Source organism: Chrysemys picta, chromosome 1 (genome assembly GCF_011386835.1).
Source record: "Chrysemys picta bellii isolate R12L10 chromosome 1, ASM1138683v2, whole genome shotgun sequence".
Classification (NCBI taxonomy): Eukaryota; Metazoa; Chordata; order Testudines; family Emydidae; genus Chrysemys; species Chrysemys picta.
The window spans coordinates 286,828,604-286,849,579 of NC_088791.1; the positions used below are offsets into that span (position 1 = coordinate 286,828,604).

At 41.4% G+C, this 20,976-nt stretch overlaps 1 protein-coding gene across 3 annotated transcripts in view; it reads left to right on the forward strand.

Moving 5' to 3' along the window:
* DIAPH3 (diaphanous related formin 3) overlaps positions 1 to 20,976 on the forward strand; it is a 502,952-nt gene that overhangs the window by 40,444 nt on the left and 441,532 nt on the right. For all 3 annotated transcript variants that reach the window (XM_065581159.1, XM_065581157.1, XM_065581158.1), the window contains 2 exons: positions 11,260 to 11,364; positions 16,046 to 16,176. In XM_065581159.1, the coding sequence (XP_065437231.1) occupies positions 11,260 to 11,364; positions 16,046 to 16,176 (236 nt within the window). The remainder of the gene's footprint in view (positions 1 to 11,259; positions 11,365 to 16,045; positions 16,177 to 20,976) is intronic.

Here is a 20,976-nt window from a genome sequence, read left to right on the forward strand (position 1 = left end):
CGAGGTGCAGGATCCGGGCAGCGCTTATCTCAAGCAGCTCTTGAAGCAGCGGCATGTCCTCCGTCCGGCTCCTACATGGAGGCGCGGGCACACGGGTCTGCGGGCTGTGGCATCCGCAGGCGCCGCCCCTGCAGCTCCCGTTGGCTGCAATTCCTGGCCAATGTGAGCTGCGGGGGCGGTGCTTGGGGCAGGAGCAGCGTGCAGAGCCCCCTGCCTGCCGCTACGCACAGGGGCTGGAGGGACGACATGCTGCTGCTTGTGGGAGCTGCTTGGAGCGTGGCAAGCCCCAGACCCTGTTCCTTGGTGGAAGTTTGAGGGCTGGATTAAAACATCTGAAGGGCTGGATGCGGCTTCAGAGCTGTAGTTTGCCCGTCCCTGATCTATTGGGAGGAAAAATTTATTCTTCAGCTAGCTTGGAAATGTTTACTGCTAAATGCCAGGGCCTTTTAGATAGATAAACATAGTTACTTAAATTGGGATTATGTATCAAGTTGTATAGAAAAGCTTTCTCAGGACAACTGGAAGAAACTGAGGTCCATTTATAACAGAAAGGTCAGTTCATGGGTCATGCTACTTTGCAGATGGTATTTGATGCTTCAGACACTGCAGAGAGCTCTAGGGTCACAGCTGTTGTCATGCGCAGGGCTTCTAGGTTACAGTCTTCATGGATACTGGAAGAAGTACAGATCACAACTGCAGGCCTCTCATTTGAAGGTTGTGACCTGTTTAATTCCAATACTGATCAAGACCAGCATTTCATAAGATTTGTGAGCCACTTTTTGATCTGTGGTGCACTACATGCCACGGGTACCAAGGAGAAAACAAACCAGACCTCAGACTTTATTCAGACAGATGACCCCTTATTACTACTCTCAGCACAGACCCTCTGAACCACAAAGAGAAAAGAGGTCCTAGCAAAGGAGGCCATAGAATGTCAGTTGGGAGGACTCTATGGATGACTTAGTTGTGATGGTGCATGGATCAGCTGAACATGAGCTGTGACCAAAGGGGCTAGTGTGGTCCTCTGATGTATAAACGGGGAAGATTGAATGGAAGTAGAAAGGCTACATTACCCCTATATTTGACTCAGGTGTAACCGCTGCTGGAATACTGTGTACAATTTTGGTGTCCACAATTCAGGAGCAAGGAGAATGATTCAAGGATTGTAAAACATGCCTTACAGTGATAGATTAAAGGAGTTCAATCTGTAAAGTTTTACAAATGGAAGGTTAGTAGACTTGATTGATCTGTAAGTGGCTTTCTATAAGTTTGCTGTAGAGTAAATAACCGTTCTCTTGAAATTTACGTAGCTCTTTAAAAAAAGGAATAAAAGTAAAGTTAAAGCCAATTCTGTTATGTGTAACACTAATGCTCCCCATCATGTGGTGTTGGGGCCTGGATCTTCAGCACTGCAGATTCTTCTACCACTTGAGCTACAGGATTAACATCAGTTTGTAGTAGTAGGATCATAGAAGTGTAGGACTGAAGGGACCTCAATAGGTCATCTAGTCCAGTCCCCTGCACTCAAGTCAGGACTAATTAATAACTAGACCATTCCTGACAGGTGTTTGTCTAACCCGTTTTTAAAAACCTCCAATGATGGAGATTCTACAACCTTCCTGGGCGATTTGTTCCAGTGCTTAACCACCCTGATGGTTAGGAATTTTTTCCTAATCTTCAACCTAAACCTCCCCTGCTGGAATATAAGCCCATTGCTTCTTGTCCTATCCTCAGAGGTTAAAGAGAAGAATTTTTCACCATCCTCATTGTGACACAAGCTTTCAAGTACGTAAAATATTATCATGTCCATCCTTAATCTTTCTCCAGACTAATCAAACTCAGTTTTTTCAATTTTCCCTGATAGGTCTTGTTTTCTAGACCTGTAGTCACTTTTATTGCTTTCCTCTAGATTTTCTCAATTTTTTTCATATCTTTCCTGAAATGTGGCACCCAGAACTGGACACAATACTCCAGCTGAGGCCTTATCAGCATGGAGTAGAGTGGAAGAATTACTACTTGTGTCTGACTTACAATGTTCCTGCTAATACTTACCAGAATTAAGTTCACTTTTTTTTTTTTTTTTTGCAACAGTGTTCTACTGTTGACTCTTACTTAGCTTGTGATCCACTATAACCCTCTGATCTCTTTCCGCAATACTCCTTCGTAGCCAGTCATTCCCCATTTTGTGCTTGTGAAACTGGTTGTTCCTTCCTAAGAGGAGTACTTTTGCGTTTGTCCTTATTGAATTTCATCCTATTTCTTTCAGACCATTTATCCAGTTTGTCCAGATCACTTTGAATTTTAATCATATCCTCCAAAGCACTTGGAACCCCTTCTAGGTTGGTATCGTTGGCAAACTTTATAAATGTACTCTTTATGCCATTATCTAAATCATTAATGAAGATATTAAACAATACTTGATCCAGGACCAATCCACATGTCCTTCCAGCTTGATTGTGAACCATTTGGAATAGTTTTCCAACCAGGTATACACCTGCCTTATAGTAGCTCCATCTAGGCTCTATTTCCCTAATTTGTTTATGAGCAGGTCACGTGAGACAGTGTCTGAAGTGGAGATATATCACATCTACCGCTTTACCCCTCTCCAAAAACAATGCTTATTATCCTATCAAAGAAAGCTATTTGATTGGTTTGACATGATTTGTTCTTGAAAAATCCATGATGGTTACTTATCGCCTTATTGTTTTAGGCGTTGGCAAATTGATTGCTTGATTATTTGCTCCATTATTTTTCCGGGTACTGAAGTTAAGATGACTGATCTATAATTCCCCAGGTTGTCCTTATTCCCTTTTTTTATAGTTTGGCACTATATTTGCCCTTTTTCATTTTCCGTGAGTTTTCAAAGATAATCATTAATGGCTCAGATATCTCAGTCAGCTCCTTTAGTAAGCTAGGATGTATTTCACGAGGACCTTCTCACTTTAAGACATATAATTGTCTAAAGCAACAAAGAGTCCTGTGGCACCTTATAGACTAACAAATGTATTGGAGCGTAAGCTTTTGTGGGTGAATACCCACTTCGTCAGACACATGCATCTGACAAAGTGGGTATTCACCCACGAAAGCTTATGCTCCAATACATTTGTTAGTCTATAAGGTGCCACAGGACGCTTCGTTGCTTTTTACAGATCCAGACTAACACAGCTACCCCTCTGATAATTGTCTAAGTAATTTTTAACTTGTTGTTGATGTATTTTAGCATCAGATCCTACCTCGTTTTCTTTGGTGGTCTTGATGTTAGATGTCCGATTGCTACTAAAGCTTTTGGTGAAAACTGAATAAAAAAAGTCATTCAACACTTTAGCAATTTCCGCATTTTATGTTGTTGTCTTTTCCCCCTCATTGGCTAAGGGGCCTACCCTGTTCTTCGTCTTCCTCTTGCTTTTAATGTATTTGTAGAATGTTTTCTTGTTACTCTTCGTCTCTAGTTTAATCTCATTTTGTGTCTTGGCTTGTGGTGTTTGTTTATATTCATCCTTTGTAATTTGACCTAGTTTCCATTTTTTGTAGGACTCTTTTTAGTTTCAGATCATTGAAGATCTCCTGGTTAAGCCAGGGCGGTCTCTTACCATACTTCCGATGTTTACTACGTGTTGGGATCGGTGGCTATTTTGCCCGTATTAATGTTTCTTGAGCTGTTTCCCCCCTCAGGCTAGGTTCCTATGGGATCTTGCCTATCAACTGCCTGAGTTTGCTAAAGTCTGCCTTCTTTAAAACCCATTATCTTTATTGTGCTGTTTTCCCTCCTACCATTCCTTAGAATCATGAACTCAATTATTTCATGATCTCTTTCACCCAAGCTGCCTTCCACTTTCAAATTCTCAACCAGTTCCTCCCTATTTGTCAAAATTAAATCTAGAACAGTTTCTCCGCTAGTTAATTTCTCCACCTTCTGAAATCAAAAATGGTCTGTAGTAAACCCGTACCATGACATCACCCTTGTTTTTACCCTTTTATCGTTATCCAGAGATTTTCAACGAGTCTATCTCCTATTTCCATCTCAACCTCAGTTTAAGTGTATACATTTTTGGTATACAAGGGAATACCGTCTCCCTTTTTTCCCTGCTTGTCCTTCCTGAACAAACAGTATGCTTCTATACCAATATTCCAGTCATGTGTTATCCCACCAAGTTTCTGTGGTGCCAACTGTCATTTCTAGTTCTTCCTGTTTATTCCCCGTACTTTGTGCATTAGTATACAGACATCTAACATACTGATTTGATTTCCCCTCTATGTTCTCTCTCTCGCTTTTGCCTTGTCTCTGATATAATTGGCCATACTCTCTCCCCCCCCAGATTCCAACCCTTCTCCCAGGTCTCCATGTTTTTGACTTATCTGTGGGCTTTTGTTTCCTGCCCTTGTTGAGCCTAGTTTAAAGCCCTCCTCACTAGATTAGTTAGTCTGATCCAGAGATACTCTTCTTCCTCGATAGGAAGTTCAGGTGGGATTCGGCAAAGATGGTAGAGCTGGCATGGCAGGGGGTGCGTGCGCAAAATTTTTTTACTGATAGGGGTGCGTGATCAAAAAAGTTTGGAGACCACTGCCTTAGAGGATGTCTAATACAAGAACAGTAGGTTTTTCCTTTGCATGAGTAGCCCCATTTCACAGGCAGCATAGTCAAGGAGAAAAAGTTGTCTGATTCTTTGAGAGGCAGCGTCACAAAGGGGATGGAATTTGGGATTGCCATATTGGAGTGTTAGGTTCTGTTCTGTGTGTGTAACCTCTCAGTGGGACCCAAGGCTTTGCTTGATTAGATTCTGTACCAATTGCAACTTACTTACTCAGCTTAGTTCTCAGGTGTCCTGGCTTTGAGAATAGATAAGTATCAGGTCAGGATAAGATACCTTAGACAAGTATGACCATTTCTTGTCTAAGATCTTTTTATGGATCAGCTCTATTTGGGATATCAAGATAGTGGCGTTTTGAGCATAATAAAAGGATAGAATTCTCCTTTTCTAAGAACAGCTGGATACAATCTAAAGTATCCTCAGAAGACTATCCTTTTTTTTTTGTTTTGTTTTTGTTTAAATGGGCGAAAGTGGGCCTGCTAAGACTAGGGCAGTTCTACGAGAGCAAATAGAGAACATATGTTAAAAAGAATGTTCAGTATGTAGATTACAACAGTTTTTGTTATATAAAATTAAAACCTATTTCAACCACTAAGAAATGGTGGGGTCAGTGAATTTCATAAGTAAGAAAGGTAAATGTAATTACATAAATGGAAACAAGCTCTATATAAGGCCCTTAGAGCACTTGATCCCTGTTTCGGCTTAGAGTAAATTTTCCCCTGTAGGTCCGGGGACAGAATAGGCCCACTGCTCCTCCTGCATGTTGTTAGAGGCGACTAAAAAGAGGCTACCTGGAGAGGGATGGGTTCCACCAGGTTAGAAATTTGTCCAAGACACACCATATGATGAGCAAGGCAACGATGTCTATAGTGGATTAATCACAGCCCAGGTTAATATTGACTGCGCCATCCATCTCCCACCAGGGCAGACGCGACTAGTATACTATGGTGTAACCCCAACAAAGAGGATCCGTGGAAGAAATAACATCACCATAGCCACATGAAATGTAAGGACTTTGAGATAAATAGGGAGGTTGAAAGAACTTGCGTATGAAATGGAACAATACACCTGGCATCTCCTAGGAATCTCTGAGGTCAGATGGAAGAACTTTGGAGAGGTATTAACGGAAGAAGGCCATGTACTCTATTACAGTGGAGAGGACAGACTTGTCAACGGCGTAGGATTTCTTGTGCATAAAGATGTCAATAATTCAGTATTAGGATGCCACCCAATGTCCAGCAAGCTTATTTCCATCTGTCTAACTGCAGTACCGTTTAATATCACAATGGTACAAGTCTACACCCCTACAACAGACTATGATGATGAGCAAATTGAAGATTTTTACAATCAGCTCCAAGACCTCATCGATAAGGTACACAAGAAAGATATCCTGATTGTACAAGGAGATTGGAATGCTGAAGTGGGTACTGACGCCCAGGCAGATTGGCGAGATTATTGTGGCCCTTTCTGTAATGCAGTAACCAGTGAGAGAGGATTGAGACTTTTGGAGTTTGCCAGCTATAACAATCTGGTTCTTGTAAACACATTAGGAGTACATAAAGCATCAAGACGATCTACATGGCATGCACCTAATGGTCTACATCACAGCCAGATCGACTACACCATGGTGCAAAACCAATTTCATTCTGGGATTAACAGAGCTAAAACAAGGAGCTTCCCCGGTGTTAATATTAGAAGTGATCACAACCTTGTGATGCTAAAATTTGGCTGCGGCTAAGGAAAATCATCAGGCCAAAGTTCACCAGAACCAAGCTTGACTTAAAGACTCAGAGACCGAAATATTGCAGAGTCATTCCAATGGTCGGCGGAAAATTTGACCTGCTGCTTGCTCTAGAGGAAGACATAGAAACAATGACCAACAATTTCAACGCTGTAATGAATGAGGCAGCAATGGACATCCTTGGGAAACATCGTAAGAAGACAAAACCCTGGGTTACAAATGTGTGACATTAGAAGAGAACTTGAGAGACAAGAACAGCACTGAGGGGGCTGATAAATACAGAGCAATTGGCAGAAAGATCAAGAAAGGAATGAAGGTGGCCAAGGAGATATGGACTGAAAAACAATGCTCTAAAATTGAACAGTGTATCAATAATAAAAATAGCCAACGAGCCTTCCAGGTTGTAAAAGATCTGTCGAAGGAAAGATGGACCAAAGCTAATGCAATTCAAGACAAAGAAGGGAGCAGTCTTACAGAAGAAAGGGACATCATCAATAGGTGGACAAACTACTGCTCTGATCTATACAACCACCAGACCAAAGGAGATCCTAGTGTCTTAGGCAGCCTAGATTCAACAGAGGAGGATGACTTTCCAATACTGCGTGACGAAATTGATACAGCTGTGGAATCACTCAAGAATGGAAAAGCTACATGATGAAATTTGGAGAGAAATAGTAATAGATGTACTCAACAAGATCTGGCAGATGGCTGAGTGGTCCTCCACGTGGACACAGTCACTAATCAACACTCTGCCAAAGAAAGGCAACCTGCAATTGTGTCAAAATTACCAGACCATATGCTTAATCAGCCATCCTAGCAGAGTGATGTTGAAAGTCATATTGAACAGATTGAAGCCACAAGCAGAGAATATCATAGCTGAAGAACAGGTTGGCTTTTGTGCAGGAAGAAGTACTACAGAATAGATGTTCAACCTTCATGTTCTATGTGAAAAGTACTTAGAACACTAGCAGGACATCTACCGCATCTTCGTTGACTTCAAGAAGACATTGGACAGAGTATGGCACGAAGCTCTCGGCGCAACCATGAAGAAGTACAATGTTGGTTGTAAGCTTATTCTTATCATTAAACAACTGTATGCCAAGGCCAGCAGTGCAATTCTCGTCAATGGCACAATAGGAGAGTGGTTTCGCTCCACTGTTGGAGTCTGGCAAGGCTGCCTTCTTTTGCCCATGCTGTTCAACATCTACTTGGAGTGCATAATGACTGATGCCCTAGAAGATCACATACGCACAGTCAGCATTGGGGGGGGGGGGGCGAACAATCTCAAATCTTCAGTTCGCTGATGACATTGATGGCCTGGCAGGTAGTGAATATGAACTTGCCAAGCTTGTGAAATGATTGGATGAAACCTCTGCAAAATATGGCATGGAAATCAGTGCAGAGAAAACCAAGCTGATGACAGACAAAAGTGATAGAATCAGCTCACATATCATTATCAGTGGACAAGAGCTGGAGACAGTGAAACAGTTCAAGTATTTGGGGGCAATCATCACTGATGAAGGATCCAGGGCAGAAATTCGGGCAAGAACTGCGTAACCAGCAGCAGTGGCAAAGCTAAAGCCAATTTGGAGGAATAAGAACATCTCTCTGGAATCCAAACTGAAACTGCTGCACGCACTGGTTAGCTCCATTTTTCTCTGTGTGTGCGAGACATGGACCCTTATGGCAGAACTTGAACAGAAAATACAGGTAGTAGAGATTAGATGCTTTTGTAAAATCCTGGGCATCTCCTACTTCGACCACATCACTAATGAAGAGTTCCGCAACATCATCACCCGATGTGCTGGGCCATATGAAGCCCTCTTGATGACAGTGAAGAAGTGCAAGCTGAAGTTGTTCGGCCATATAACAAGATCATCTGGCCTATCCAAGATCATCTTCCAAGGGACAATATAGGGGAAGAGAAGAAGAGGTAGACAGAAAAAGAGATTGACAACATAAGAGTGGACAGGAATGGACTTAGCGGAGACTCAAGCCCTGACACACACAATCCTCAGGATGGAGACAATTGGTTAGTTGCTCATCAGTGATGGTGCCCCAACGACCAATGCGGTGGGGTGGTGATTGATGATGAAATTTTCATCATCATCTGTAACATGAAAAGAAAATGTTTACCTCTCCCCCAAAAAACTCCTGTTTGAATAGTTCCTGATACCATTTCCTTTAAAGAATATATTTTAGAGCCTGGAAAGTGTGGAATGAGAAGTAACTTTAACTATATTTGGATGTAATGTTCTGCATGGGAATATGGCAAAATATTTTAAACCTCAATGGCAGGACAAAAATGAGATTACAAATACACCTTTACCCAGATATAACGCTGTCCTCAGGAGCCAAAAAATCTTACCAGGTTATAGGTGAAACTGCGTTATATTGAACTTGCTTTGCTCCACCGGAGCGCGCAGCCCTGCCCCCCCCGGAGCGCTGCTTTACCGCATTATATCCGAATTCATGTTATATTGGGTCGCGTTATATCAGGGCAGAGGTGTAGATCCTTTGGTGTACTGCTTTTGGGTTTCTCAAAAAAAGACCCCATTCATTGCACCAGACTGTTAGATCCTTAGGGTGTGATATTGTTATGTACTTCGCACAATTCACTGACTAACAATATAATGAAAACCAAATACTTATTTCCTTCCATATCACAAAATAGTGGCTCTCATTGCACCTCTCTTTTCCTAAAAGCCGAGTTGAACAGACTGGTTCGCAGCATGTCTTGAAGGACTAACAGAGATGTGGGTTATTTGATTAGGCTGACTAAATTTTGAAGTTGGGGCAGTTGTTGAATGAGTAGCAGTCACCTTGCCTGAACTGATGGGGATCCATCTCATGAGTTTAATCTGAAAGTAGCTGCAGTAATCTGAAAATAGCTACAGCAGTCCTCACTAGCCTTGGATGACCCAGAAGTGTCAACATCTAAAAATGCCTCCTTTCACGGTCAGCTTGTAAGGTATCTGTATAACTTGCTCCCAGCTGAGCACCTGGCCAGTCAGACATATATTTGTCAGCTCAAGGTCGGATTATTGTAATTCACTGTATCTGAAGCTGAATGTGAAGATGACCAAGCACAGGCTCCAGCTGGCAAGGAATTTGGCTGCCCACCTTTTCCATGGTTTAGGCAGCTACGAGCACATCATGCCAGTGCTTGAGTCCCTTTACTTCAGTGGTTCTCAACCTTCGGCCCGTGGGACATTTGTGGCCCAATCAGCACAGGGCTGTGGCCCATGTGACATCCTCAGGGCCATACAGGTAGTATTGGATGTGGCCCACAATGGTAAATAGGTTGAGAACTACTGCTCTACTGTCTCCCTAGTCAGCTTCTGATGCTGGTTTAAGGCTTTTGTCTTAATATGAAAGGGATCAATAGATTGAGCCTCAGTGATGTTAAAGACTGAATTTTGACCTATGAACTGCTGCGATGCTGAATTCTTCTAGTACAGTGCAGATTCCAGATCCCAGGATTAAGTGCATGAGAACTGGGGACAAAGAATTGATGGCTGGGGGGAAATCTGGCTATGGACCAAATTTCCAGATGAGCTTAGGTGAAGCTAGAGCTTTAGAAAATGCTGCAAAACCTTTCTTTTTGAAAAAGGCCTATTTATTCTCCATCAGAAAGACATGTAAACCCTGTTTTGGCACATAAAACCCCAACCAACAAAAAAGCTACCCTGAAACAAATCCATCAAAGCAACAAATAAGTAAATGAATAAAATCAAAAACAAAACAAGAAGCGTTTTACCCTCGTAAGGGAAGTGTGCCACAGATTCCTAGAAGTCTGTTATGGACTTGCTGCTCATTTTATGTGGAAGACACTTAGATACTGCAGCATAAAAGGATAAGATAATATGGGACAGGGGATGAGGCTGCCTCTGACATAGGCAGGTGCTAAATCACCTTCATAGACCAAATCAGTAACTTAAAACTACGTGCGGAAACTCACAGGTAGATAGTACAGTTTCCAGAGCACTAGCATAATGAGCTCATGGCAGGAAACTCTGTTTTTAGCAAGTTATGCACCAGCTTCAGTTTTCAAAAGGATTTAAAATGTACCTGGATGCAGTGCAGTAATCTCATCTCATGGTGACTGATACACATGGATGTTAGTAGCAAGATCTGCATCCAAAAATAGGCTGAAATATTCTTGACAGAGGCAGATGTGGGAGAAAAATGCTGCTGTGTGATCACTGAACTGCAGATGATGTTTGCAATTTGGGTGTCTAATTACAGGAATAACAAAAGGCAGTGACACTTGCTCTACAAAAGTTGCAGAGATAAATTTTTTGCCCTAATCTTGCATACATTTTCCAAAATGACTGATGCTGCAGTCTTGATTTTTGGTGCATATGGTTCCAACTCTGTGGTATTCTTGCAAAAGCCTTACTATTTTGGGTGATTGAGGAGGAGGTAGTGTGACTGTGCTTTTTGCATCTAATCTGAAATATAGGTTTCTCACCCCAACACTGGATCCAATGCAATATGTCCATTTTGCACGTGATTCCTAGGATGAGATGAAATTGGAACTACTACACTGCTAGTGCTGCTGCACTGGAAATTCCCTACATGACTAAGGTTATTCAGTATGGTGATGCTGAATAGGGTGGGTAAAATCATGACACATTTTCCTTAAAAATTAAAGCAAACTTTTTTTAAAATTTTTAACTTGACTATATATTTCGCTCTCTCCTTTTTTTCCTATTTCATGGTTTTAAGTGGCTTAAGTGGATGTTTTGTATTTGATTCTTCAGTTTCCTCATTGTTAGTTTTCTGTTTTTTACATAGGGTTTTTTCCTTAAGTTTCACGTTTAATTGTTCATATATGCCTACTCCGCAAAGTATAGGACCTCATTAAAATCCTTATTGTCAGACACATAGATGGCTAAATCAAGTTTTTTCAATCTTTTCCCATAGGAAGATATGAATTTAAATGAAGACAGAAAAACACCATTGCGAGAAAAGGATTTAAGTACCAAAAAAGAAATGGTGATGCAATATATCAGTACTGCTTCGAAGGCTGTAAGTATATGTCACTTCTAAAATACACCAAAAATATGCCTATGAAAAGTTTAGTGTACTTACTACTTTTACATGTATGTTTGGAGGGATGATAATGCATAATTGAGCTATTAAGTTTTTTTGGACTAATATCAATCCTTGGATGCAAATGTCCTAAAGGGCCAGATTTTAATTTTTTTTTACGTCTTTATGTAACAGTGGAAGTTGTCTGTATACGTTGGGCCGAGTTTATCCTGTAAGGTAAAGGTATAACTGTCAGTTGGGACAAATAAGTTCCCTTGCAAACATCTGAAGTGTCAGTTATAGTGTTACTTTTCAGTACTATTTTAAAATCATTTTTACTTGGTTGTTCATGCATTCTTTACACTTGACTCTAATACCCCATTCTGTATTGTTTGTTACTTTCAATTTGTGCAATGTTATTTAGCAACATCGAAGGTACATTCTGGAACAGACCAGGGTCCATCTAACTTAGTATTCTGTGTCTAATAGCGGTCATACACACACACAAATGTCCAATTTTTATTTAGAATCCTACTTAGTTCTTGATCTTAGTGATATTGAGGCCATGAGTTCCACAGACTACTTGTGCATTCTGTGAAAAAACATTTCCATGTCACTTTTAAATATGCCACTCTTCAATTTAATTATATGACCCTTATTTTAGAATTGACAAGGTGACTATACATGTCTGATCCACCTTTTCAGCACTGTTATTTATTTTGTGTACCTTTATGATGTCACTATTTATTTATACTCTCTTCAATGTAAATCGTTTCTTTTCAGTTTCTCTTCTCTTCATAGCAAATATTTTTCGTAGTCCAGTCATTCTTGTTGCTTTTACTCAGTTTCTCCCCATTATTTCTATTGTATCCTTTTTGTAACCTTTTGGAACACAGTATTCCAGGTGAGGTTGTATCACTGATTTATCTAAATGACATTTTCAATATTTTCCACTCCCTTCTTTATGCATCTTAATACTTAGTTTGCTTTTTGACCACCACTACATTGTGAGCAGAGGTTTTTCACTGAGGTTTACAGTTTCTCTTCTGAGTTGTTGGAACCAACAGGGAACCTAGTAAGGATTGTGACTACTTGAAACAATACACGTGAGAAGGAATTATTTTACATTTGTCAGTACAGAATTTCATCTGCCACAGCCACCCTATTTCACATAGCAAAACCTAATTGATGTATTAGATGAAACATAAGATGTCAAAATAAAGTAAATGTTTGCAGATTTTAGAGAAGTCTTTCAATTGAATCCAGTGTGGAACAGTCCTATGTTTCGAATTAGTTTTTGTAACACAAGTTGTACTTGTATTGGAAAATTTTTGGGTACTCTAATTTAGTGACCCAAGAGATAAATGAAATACTAATTCCTTGATACTGCTCATTACCAGTGAGACTCAAATGAAGACTCAAAAATAGTTTTGCTCCTGGAGAATACATTTTGTATGGTCAGTAGTTTAAAGTATTGAAATCTTATTTTGGTATCGTGACTCTGAAATGTAGGAATTGCTGCATATGTACCCTGCTGGCCAGTGTGTTACATGTCTCTCCCTCTGTGCTCAATTCATAGAAGATGAGTCTGTTAAAGCCTCCAGCTACAGAGTCTTAGTTCAAGCTGTAGAGTCATGCATTTAGATTTGGAGGTGCCTACTTCAATCAATGTTGTGTTAGCCAAGATGGCAGTCATTACATACAGGTTACAACTACTTCCCTTCTTGATGAATAAATTTAGCACAGAAATCACAAGTAATTTTGGTAACCAAATAAGGAGCCATTCGATTCTTCATTGTAATATATAGTATTAAAGTAGTACCACTTGGATACATTTATTGTATGTTACCTGAACAGGTATGGCTTGGGAAATCCTTTAAGGCTCTTCCACTTAAATTCCTGTCCCATGCAGTGTCAAATCTTGGTTGCACAACATGGGCATTTGGACCAGTGACTGTCAATGCAATGTTTCCAGAAAGCTCTTCTGTAAATGGATTCCCCACCCTTTTTCTTCTACTGTTAAGAGTAATATGGGCTTGTATATTGATCCATGTTCTACTGTACCAAATAGGTTTTCCTGGCTTTTATTATTATGAATACAAACTACATTAACACCTAGGAGCCCAAATCATGGATCATGGTCCCGTTGTGCTAATCACTGTATAAACACATAATAAAAAGATGGTCCCTGTCTCAAAGGGCAATTAATTTGTTTTCATGTGGATTTAATAGTGACAGCAGGAATAAATATGACATTTATTATACAAGTGTGATGCAAGAACCTCTTAAGTGCCATCTGACAAGGGGATGCAGCAAATCATAATGTACTAAGTTCTGGCATTTGCTCCCTTGCGGTGGCAATGACAGATGAATCACTATATCATGTTGCAAATTATCATAATTACTTTTGCTTTCCTCTGACCACATCAAAAATGCCCTGTACAAAATAAATGCACAACCTCTGTGACAGAGATCCCTTTTATGAAGGATCCCATTTTTTAACAAACATCCCTCATCTGAGACCTGCACCAAACACATGCCTTATAGAATATTTATCCATAAAGTCTTAAAGTCGCGTTTTTCAGGAGCATAATTACAATGTTAAATGAGGAGTTACTGTATGCATAAATGTAGACCCAGGTTTGCATTTTAGGATTTTGTTGTGTATTGTAACCATTTGTTTCCTCCACTCTTATTGCTTTAGTCTTTCTTACAACAAAACAAAACTAAGTTTATTTAAGTGCTCACAAGTGCTGTGTGGTTTACAGCAGTTGTGGTTTAAGGTAAAACTTGTAAATAGGGGTGTACTGTACCTCTAGGTGCAGATGATCTGGCATTTTGGTGAGGATCCAGTGTCGGGCTGGATATCACAAGGGAATGTTTCAAAGCAGCTTTGGCCTTGGAAAGCACCTATTGTTAATGTGCAAGGCAAAGTTAGGGATGGTATAATCCGGAAGAGTGTTGAGTGGCAGAAAGGCTGCTGGTGGTGGGGAATTGATACCCACCTACCATAAGGAAGACTACTTTTTGCTTGAGTCAGGATAACAGGATGACTTAGTCCTGGGTGCCCTGATGTATGGATTTGTGGTTATCTCTTCTTGTCAGTCTCAGTGGGGGGCCATGCCCCCTCGCTACTGTGTGGCTGTCCAACCAAACTTACGGGGGAATTAGCGCTTCCAGAGCTCTGACCCGGCTCTTGGTGAGGCAGAGCGTCAAGCAGTCCTATGAGGCTCTGTCCCTCTAGATGGGGCTGAGCAGTAAGCAGTCCGTGAGGCTCTGGCCTTATAGCACGGCTGAACAGTAAGCAGTCTAGAGAGCTCAGGCCCTCAGCAGGGCAGAGCAACAAACAGTTTTAAAGTGGGTCTGACCCTTGGGCAGAGCAATAGGCAATCGTTCCCCTGGCTCAGGCAGATGACCGAAAAACACAGGGGCCTCAGCCTAAGGTGGGTAGGCGGTGGAAGCCTAATATTGCAGGATCTGCAATACTGTAAATGAAATAGAGCTTTAATCATTATAAAAATTAGAGTATGCAAATGAGTTAGGTGTATATAAAAGGAAAGGTAAAAATGTGAGTAGTACAAGGTATTAACACACGTCAACTTCTAATCGCTCTAAAATTCTGAAACAAAAATCAACAAAACTTGGTTAACTAGTAATACAGAAGGGTAAAATTAAAAAAGTTTTGCTGATGTAACTTGCATTGACTAAAGTTTGTAGTGTAGACATGGTGATAGAATTGAGACTATTGTCACAGGACACCTAAACACTTTAAGATGCGAAAATAACTTTTTTTTCCAGGTTTGGCTTAATTTTTTTTAAAAAGGGAAGAGCATTAAAGCATGTAGGTTAATATGGTTAAATAGTTCTGGCTACTTGTAGACATTCCTTAAGTGCTGATAAACCAGGATTGGGGGACAAAACGTGTCTTCATTGTTACACATTATTCAGTGTCTGCTTTCTGGACCCTCAGTCTTTCAAAAGAAATTAACTGGTATATGTAGGCGTCAGTGGATTAGACATGTAAATAGTGATTTAAACACTTGTTTTATTCCAGTCACTTTACTCAATACCTTAAAACTTTTTTGAGACGATCTGTAAAGATAACAAACAAATTCAAAATGAAAAGGGTATCTTCACAAAAATTATCTTGGACTTGGTTCATTATAATTACCCTTTTTTTCTGTCGTACTTTAATGTTCTGATATTAATAGAGGTAATCAAAAAGTCTGCTGTTTTTCTGCTCAGTGAAACAACTAGCCTTAAAATGCCAAGTTTCTCACCTCATGTAATACATTTTGTAGTTGAATTATGTATTTTTGGTACATTTTGGATATTTTTCTCTGATCCTTTGTTATGCTGTTAAAACGTTCATTTAAAATTTAAATATCATGCTACACTGGGCTTTGTCCTACTGACAGGTATTGCTTTCTGACTTTTGCTTCGTTCATTTGCAGTCAAAAATATTTACTGAAAACTCCAACAACGTATGATACAACTTCAAATATTTCCACCAGTTTGTTTTACTCACATTTTAGGATTATGTTATAGCACAGTTCCTAAAATGTTTTTTATTAAGCATCAGGCATCAAGATTTTCTCATAAATAGCAATTGAATTGGATAATCTGTATAAACTAATTGTGTACCAGAAAGAAAATCAGTGTGACTTTCCTCTTGCAGGGAAGCCTCAAGAGCAGCCGACAGATTACAGCACAGGAATTCATCCTGGAACTAAAATCTGGAGCAACAGATGAAAGACTTATTACTTGCTTAGAATCTCTACGGGTTTCTTTGACCAGTAACCCTGTCAGGTAATGCCTCCATCTGCTAGGGCATATTGCGACAATTAACAATTTTCTGTAGCCTTTTATCGTTGAATTTTATAAGAAGTAATTCTCTTCTAAATAAAATGAATAGGTGGGTTTTAAGTATGCATACTTTAATGCTGTTGGATTAGTTTACATCTGTTAATGCCGTTCTGATTTTTAAAGCTGTCTGTACATTTTTTTTTTCCAGGTTCTCTAATTTTTACATAGACTGTCTGGAACAAATAACAAGAAAACAGTCAGGGACAAAATGTGAAGCAATTTTTATATCCAAAGAATAGACAATTCTGCCTACATCTGAATGCTACATAAAGATATGGCAGTGTTATTGTAGTTGTGTTTGGTTCTAGAACAGGGGTCGGCAACCTCTGGCACGCGGCTTGCTGGGGTAAGCACCCTGGTGGGCCGGGCCAATTTGTTTACCTGCTGCGTCCGCAGATTTGGCCGATCGTGGCTCCCACTGGCTGTGGTTCGCCGCTCCAGGCCAATGCGGGCTGCGGGAAGCAGCGCGGGCTGAGGGATGTGCTGGCCGCGGCTTCCCGCTGCCTGCATTGGCCTGGAGCGGTGAACCGCGGCCAGTGGGACCCACGATCGGTCAAATCTGCGGACGCAGCAAGTAAACAAATTGGCCCAGCCCGCCAGGGTGCTTACCCTGGCGAGCTGCGTGCCAGAGGTTGCCGACCCCTGTTCTAGAATATTAGAGAGATTAAGTGGGTGAGGTAATATCTATTGGACCAACTTCTGCTTGTGAAAGACAAGCTTTTGAACTTACAGAGGTTTTTCTTCAAGTCTGGGAAATGTATTTAGCTGCGACACTCTGTGTACAAGGTGGAACAAGATTGTTTAGCATAAGTAGTAACACATTTCAGATGACCATTCAAGGTGAAGTACTAAATAGATAAGACTTTAAAGTTGATGAAGTAGTCCTTCAACCTCTATTTTTGGACTATACCTTGGCTTACGCCAAGGGTTATTACTGGTATCTAGTCTTGGATAGGGAATTTATGGAAGCTTAATGATGGAGAAAATGATGTTCACCAACAACTACAGTTCCAACAGTTTGTCCACATAGATGTTCTTCTTGGAGTGCTTGCTCATGTCGATTCCATTGTAGGTATGCACGCGCCCATGTGCGCAGCCGTCTGAGACCTTTGCTTTAGCGCTACCCGTAGGGCTGGCTGTGGCGTCCTCTGGAGTGCCACACTCATGGCGCAGTATATCAGGCGCCACCGGACCTGCTCCCTCTCAGTTCCTTCATACTGCCTGTGGTGGTCAGTTGGAGCGCCTCTGTCACTTGCTTTGCAAGCGGTCAGTGGTTTCTCGTCTAGCTTGGCCTTGTGCTTTACCTGTAAATAGTTTAATCGTTGTTAGTTAGTTAGTTAGTTCTTAAGTACCCGGTAAGTGTTAGTTAGTGTCCCAGTGGGGCATGCCCCGATCTCCAGGTTTCAAGCCCTGCTCTTTGTGTAACAGGCCTATGTCTGTTAGTGACCTACACGAGAGGTGTCTACAGTGCCTCGTGGAAACCCATGTGAAGGAGTTCTGTTGCATCTGTCCGTAGACACAAAGAGAGCGTGATATCCATCTCAAGGTCCTCCTGATGCAGGCTGCCCTGTGTCCAGCTTCGGAGTCAGCACAGCCTGAATTGGCACCCAGTGCTTCAACTTTGGTGCGTAGTGCACCTCCAGCACCAGGGTCCTCCCAGCACCAATCCCTATAGCTGGTGCTGAAGAAAGACTAAGCAGGTGGCACCAACCAAGTCCGACCAAGAGGTTCTGGGCAAAGGACCCTGCTCAGGCCTTACGCCTACTCTGGACCCGCTAAAGGGCTCGTCATTCCTCCCCCACCGACTCTGGGGAGTGGTAAAGGGCCTAGGGCGATGTCGCAGTCGACTGCCTTCCAAGGCCCTGGTGCCTGAAGAGCTAAGAGCGCCTTTGCTGCAGGTGGCACCGCATGCGGCAATGGAACTGGCTAAGACTCCCAGCAAAGTCTAGCCCGCTGGCAAGGCTTTGCACAAAACAGGCGAGTGCCACCAGTCTCCGGAGCCAAGACAGAGCCCTAGGTCTCCATGTTCTTGGTCTCTGCATCAACCCTGGTCTCCGGCTCACCGCTACAAGTCATTGGCACCATGCTGCCAATCCCCGTCATCGCACCAAAGCTCGCCCAGGCGTCGTTGATCTTCCCGGCACTGATGTTCGTTGTGCTGTTGCCAAGACTTCAAGGGTGCACCCCCATGCGGCACTGCTCTCCATATCCCCAGCACTGGTTGGACCGTTCGTGGCACCTGTCCTTCCTCTCTTCTCCCCCCCGCCCCCCCAGGGCGCAGGCATCACCTTTGTCGCTCAGGTGCCGAGCTAGGAACTTTTCCGCGCTGCAACCTGGTCGTCTGTCCACACGTTTGCTTCACACTATGCACTGACCCAGCAAGCTTGGGCTGATGCTGGTTTCGGCAGAGCAGTACTGCAATCTGCAAGACTGTGAACTCCGAGCCCATCTCCAGGGATTCTGCTTGTGAGTCCCCTACAATGAAATCAACATGAGCAAACACTTGAAGAAAAAAGTGTTACTTGCCTTGCGTAACTATTCTTCAAGATGTGTTGCTCATGTCCATTCCATTATCCATCCTCCTGCCCTTTCGTCATAGTTGTCGGCAAGAAGGAATGGGCATGAGCAGTACATTTAGAAGAACAGTTACGAAAGGGAAGTAATTGGTTTTTTCCCCCTCTCTTTCCACCTGGAATGTTTTAGTTTTTGTTCATCCACTGGGAAAGGATAATCTTGGAGGTTAAGTTCAGCCTGTCTCCATTGTATAGTTGTTCCATGAGACTTGTAATGCTATTTATGCTCCAGCTGCTTTGAAAGGATAACTGTTCCTAACTATGTCTTTTAAAATTTGGCTAGCTTTTAAGAATAAGAAGCTCAGTTGAGTTACCAAGCGTTCTAGTGGATTCTCCATCACTAGCCATTTTTAAATCAAAATTGGCTTTTTCTAAAATATTCTAGTTCAAATAAAAATTAATTCAGGGAAATCCCATGGCCTGTGCTTTGCAGGTCACACTAGATAATCACAGTGGTCCCTTCTGGCATTATAGTCTATGGAAAAAACAACAAACTACTCCCCCACACTGCTGAACTTTGATTTTACAGCTCCTACTTCCACTTCATCGTAGAAGGTATGTACTTAAGGTGCTACTTTGGTATTGGTGCCTGGTGATGTTCCACTATGATTTTACTGGGACCTAAGCAGCAGGAATAGGCATCACTTTTGAAAAGCTAGCTTTGGAAGGATAACCACCAACACAATCCATATACATAAGTGCTTGCTTGTTTCAGCATATTATGTGAAATGACAGCACAAGATAATCATGATACTACCGTTTTTTCTCCTTTAGAGGAATAGTTTTAGGTTATGTGGGGTGATTGGCTCAGTGCTGAATGGGGCAGAGAAGGTATTGTCTATTTGTTATGGGCTCACTTGAGCCAGTGGGCATCTTGCAAAGTTGGTTTGCCATGATATTACAGTAATAAACTGATATTTATCTCAAGATGGCCACCTGGGCTTTTAAGTTCCATAACATACAACAGTCTTTTGCTGCTTTAGCCAAAATCAGGGGCTAGTGAAGCCTCTCAGGAAGATGGGTTTCCTGGTTAAGACGAGGAAAAATCGTTCCTTCCTTGTCCTAGCTTCATGCAGAACGGACGTCTGGAAGAAACAGCCAGACGTTTTAATCTGGCCTGCTTGGCCCTGATTGGCTTCTTCCTGCTTCCATCCCTTTGAATAGTCTTTCTAGGCAGTTCTTGGTGTTGTAAACTAATTTTTGTCATCTCTAAAACACACCACCCTCAGATGGGATGCGCCAAGTTGGAGGCACCTCCAGAAGGTGACACCCAGCACCTGGTACACCATGTGTCACCCTTCTCCAAGGATACAAAGGGAAGCTCTTTGGATATAAACATTGCTTCACATTTTCTATCTGAAAAGAAAACAGGAGTTCTTACGTGTATTTGGTCTTTTTTTAACCAAAAAGCTTTAAAAACTGTAGAAATGACAGACACGTGGAACTTGCAGTGTAAACAGACAATATAAAAATGCACTATCTTCCTCCACACCCTTCACTTTTTAATATTATGGATTGGGGACCTCAGTTTTATTGGTGAGGGTTAGCATTTGTTGATTTTGTGGAAGAAGGAAATTTTGAGGAGGAATTTGAGATAAATGAATACTTTGGTTAGGAACAATATTTTATGTAAGTGGTTCAATATAAAATGACAGGGAAATGAAGGATACTTTTCTGGTTAAAGGGTCCCAAAATATGCTAACTTTGCCTTAGCTTAACATACAGGGTTTTGGCCTGTAGGTCTCTTGCATTACAGCCAAACTTATTTTTAATATAAATCTATAAACCTATTACATCAAATACTCAAATTTATAAGAAAAGATACATCTATGCAAGCAAGCAGATTAATCCTTAGGGCTACAAGCCTCAGAGGAAGTAAATGTAGTACTAAAGGTGGGAGATTATCAAGGCATTAAAGAAGCATTTTAGATTCTGGGGAAAGAAAGGGGTCATGTTTTAGAGACGTTCAGGGGGAAGTAGGGGAAAGAGTAACTGTTTGCGGTAGAAACTCTATATAAGACGGTCTGCTGTCTTGTATAAGCCTAATGCATTTTATGTCAAAGCTACATGACATCACATAGTTACTCTTGTTTTGCAGTTAACTTTGCATAACAGTCAAGCAGGCTGGCATCAATATAGTGTTGCAATAAATATACAGTAGTATGTTTTC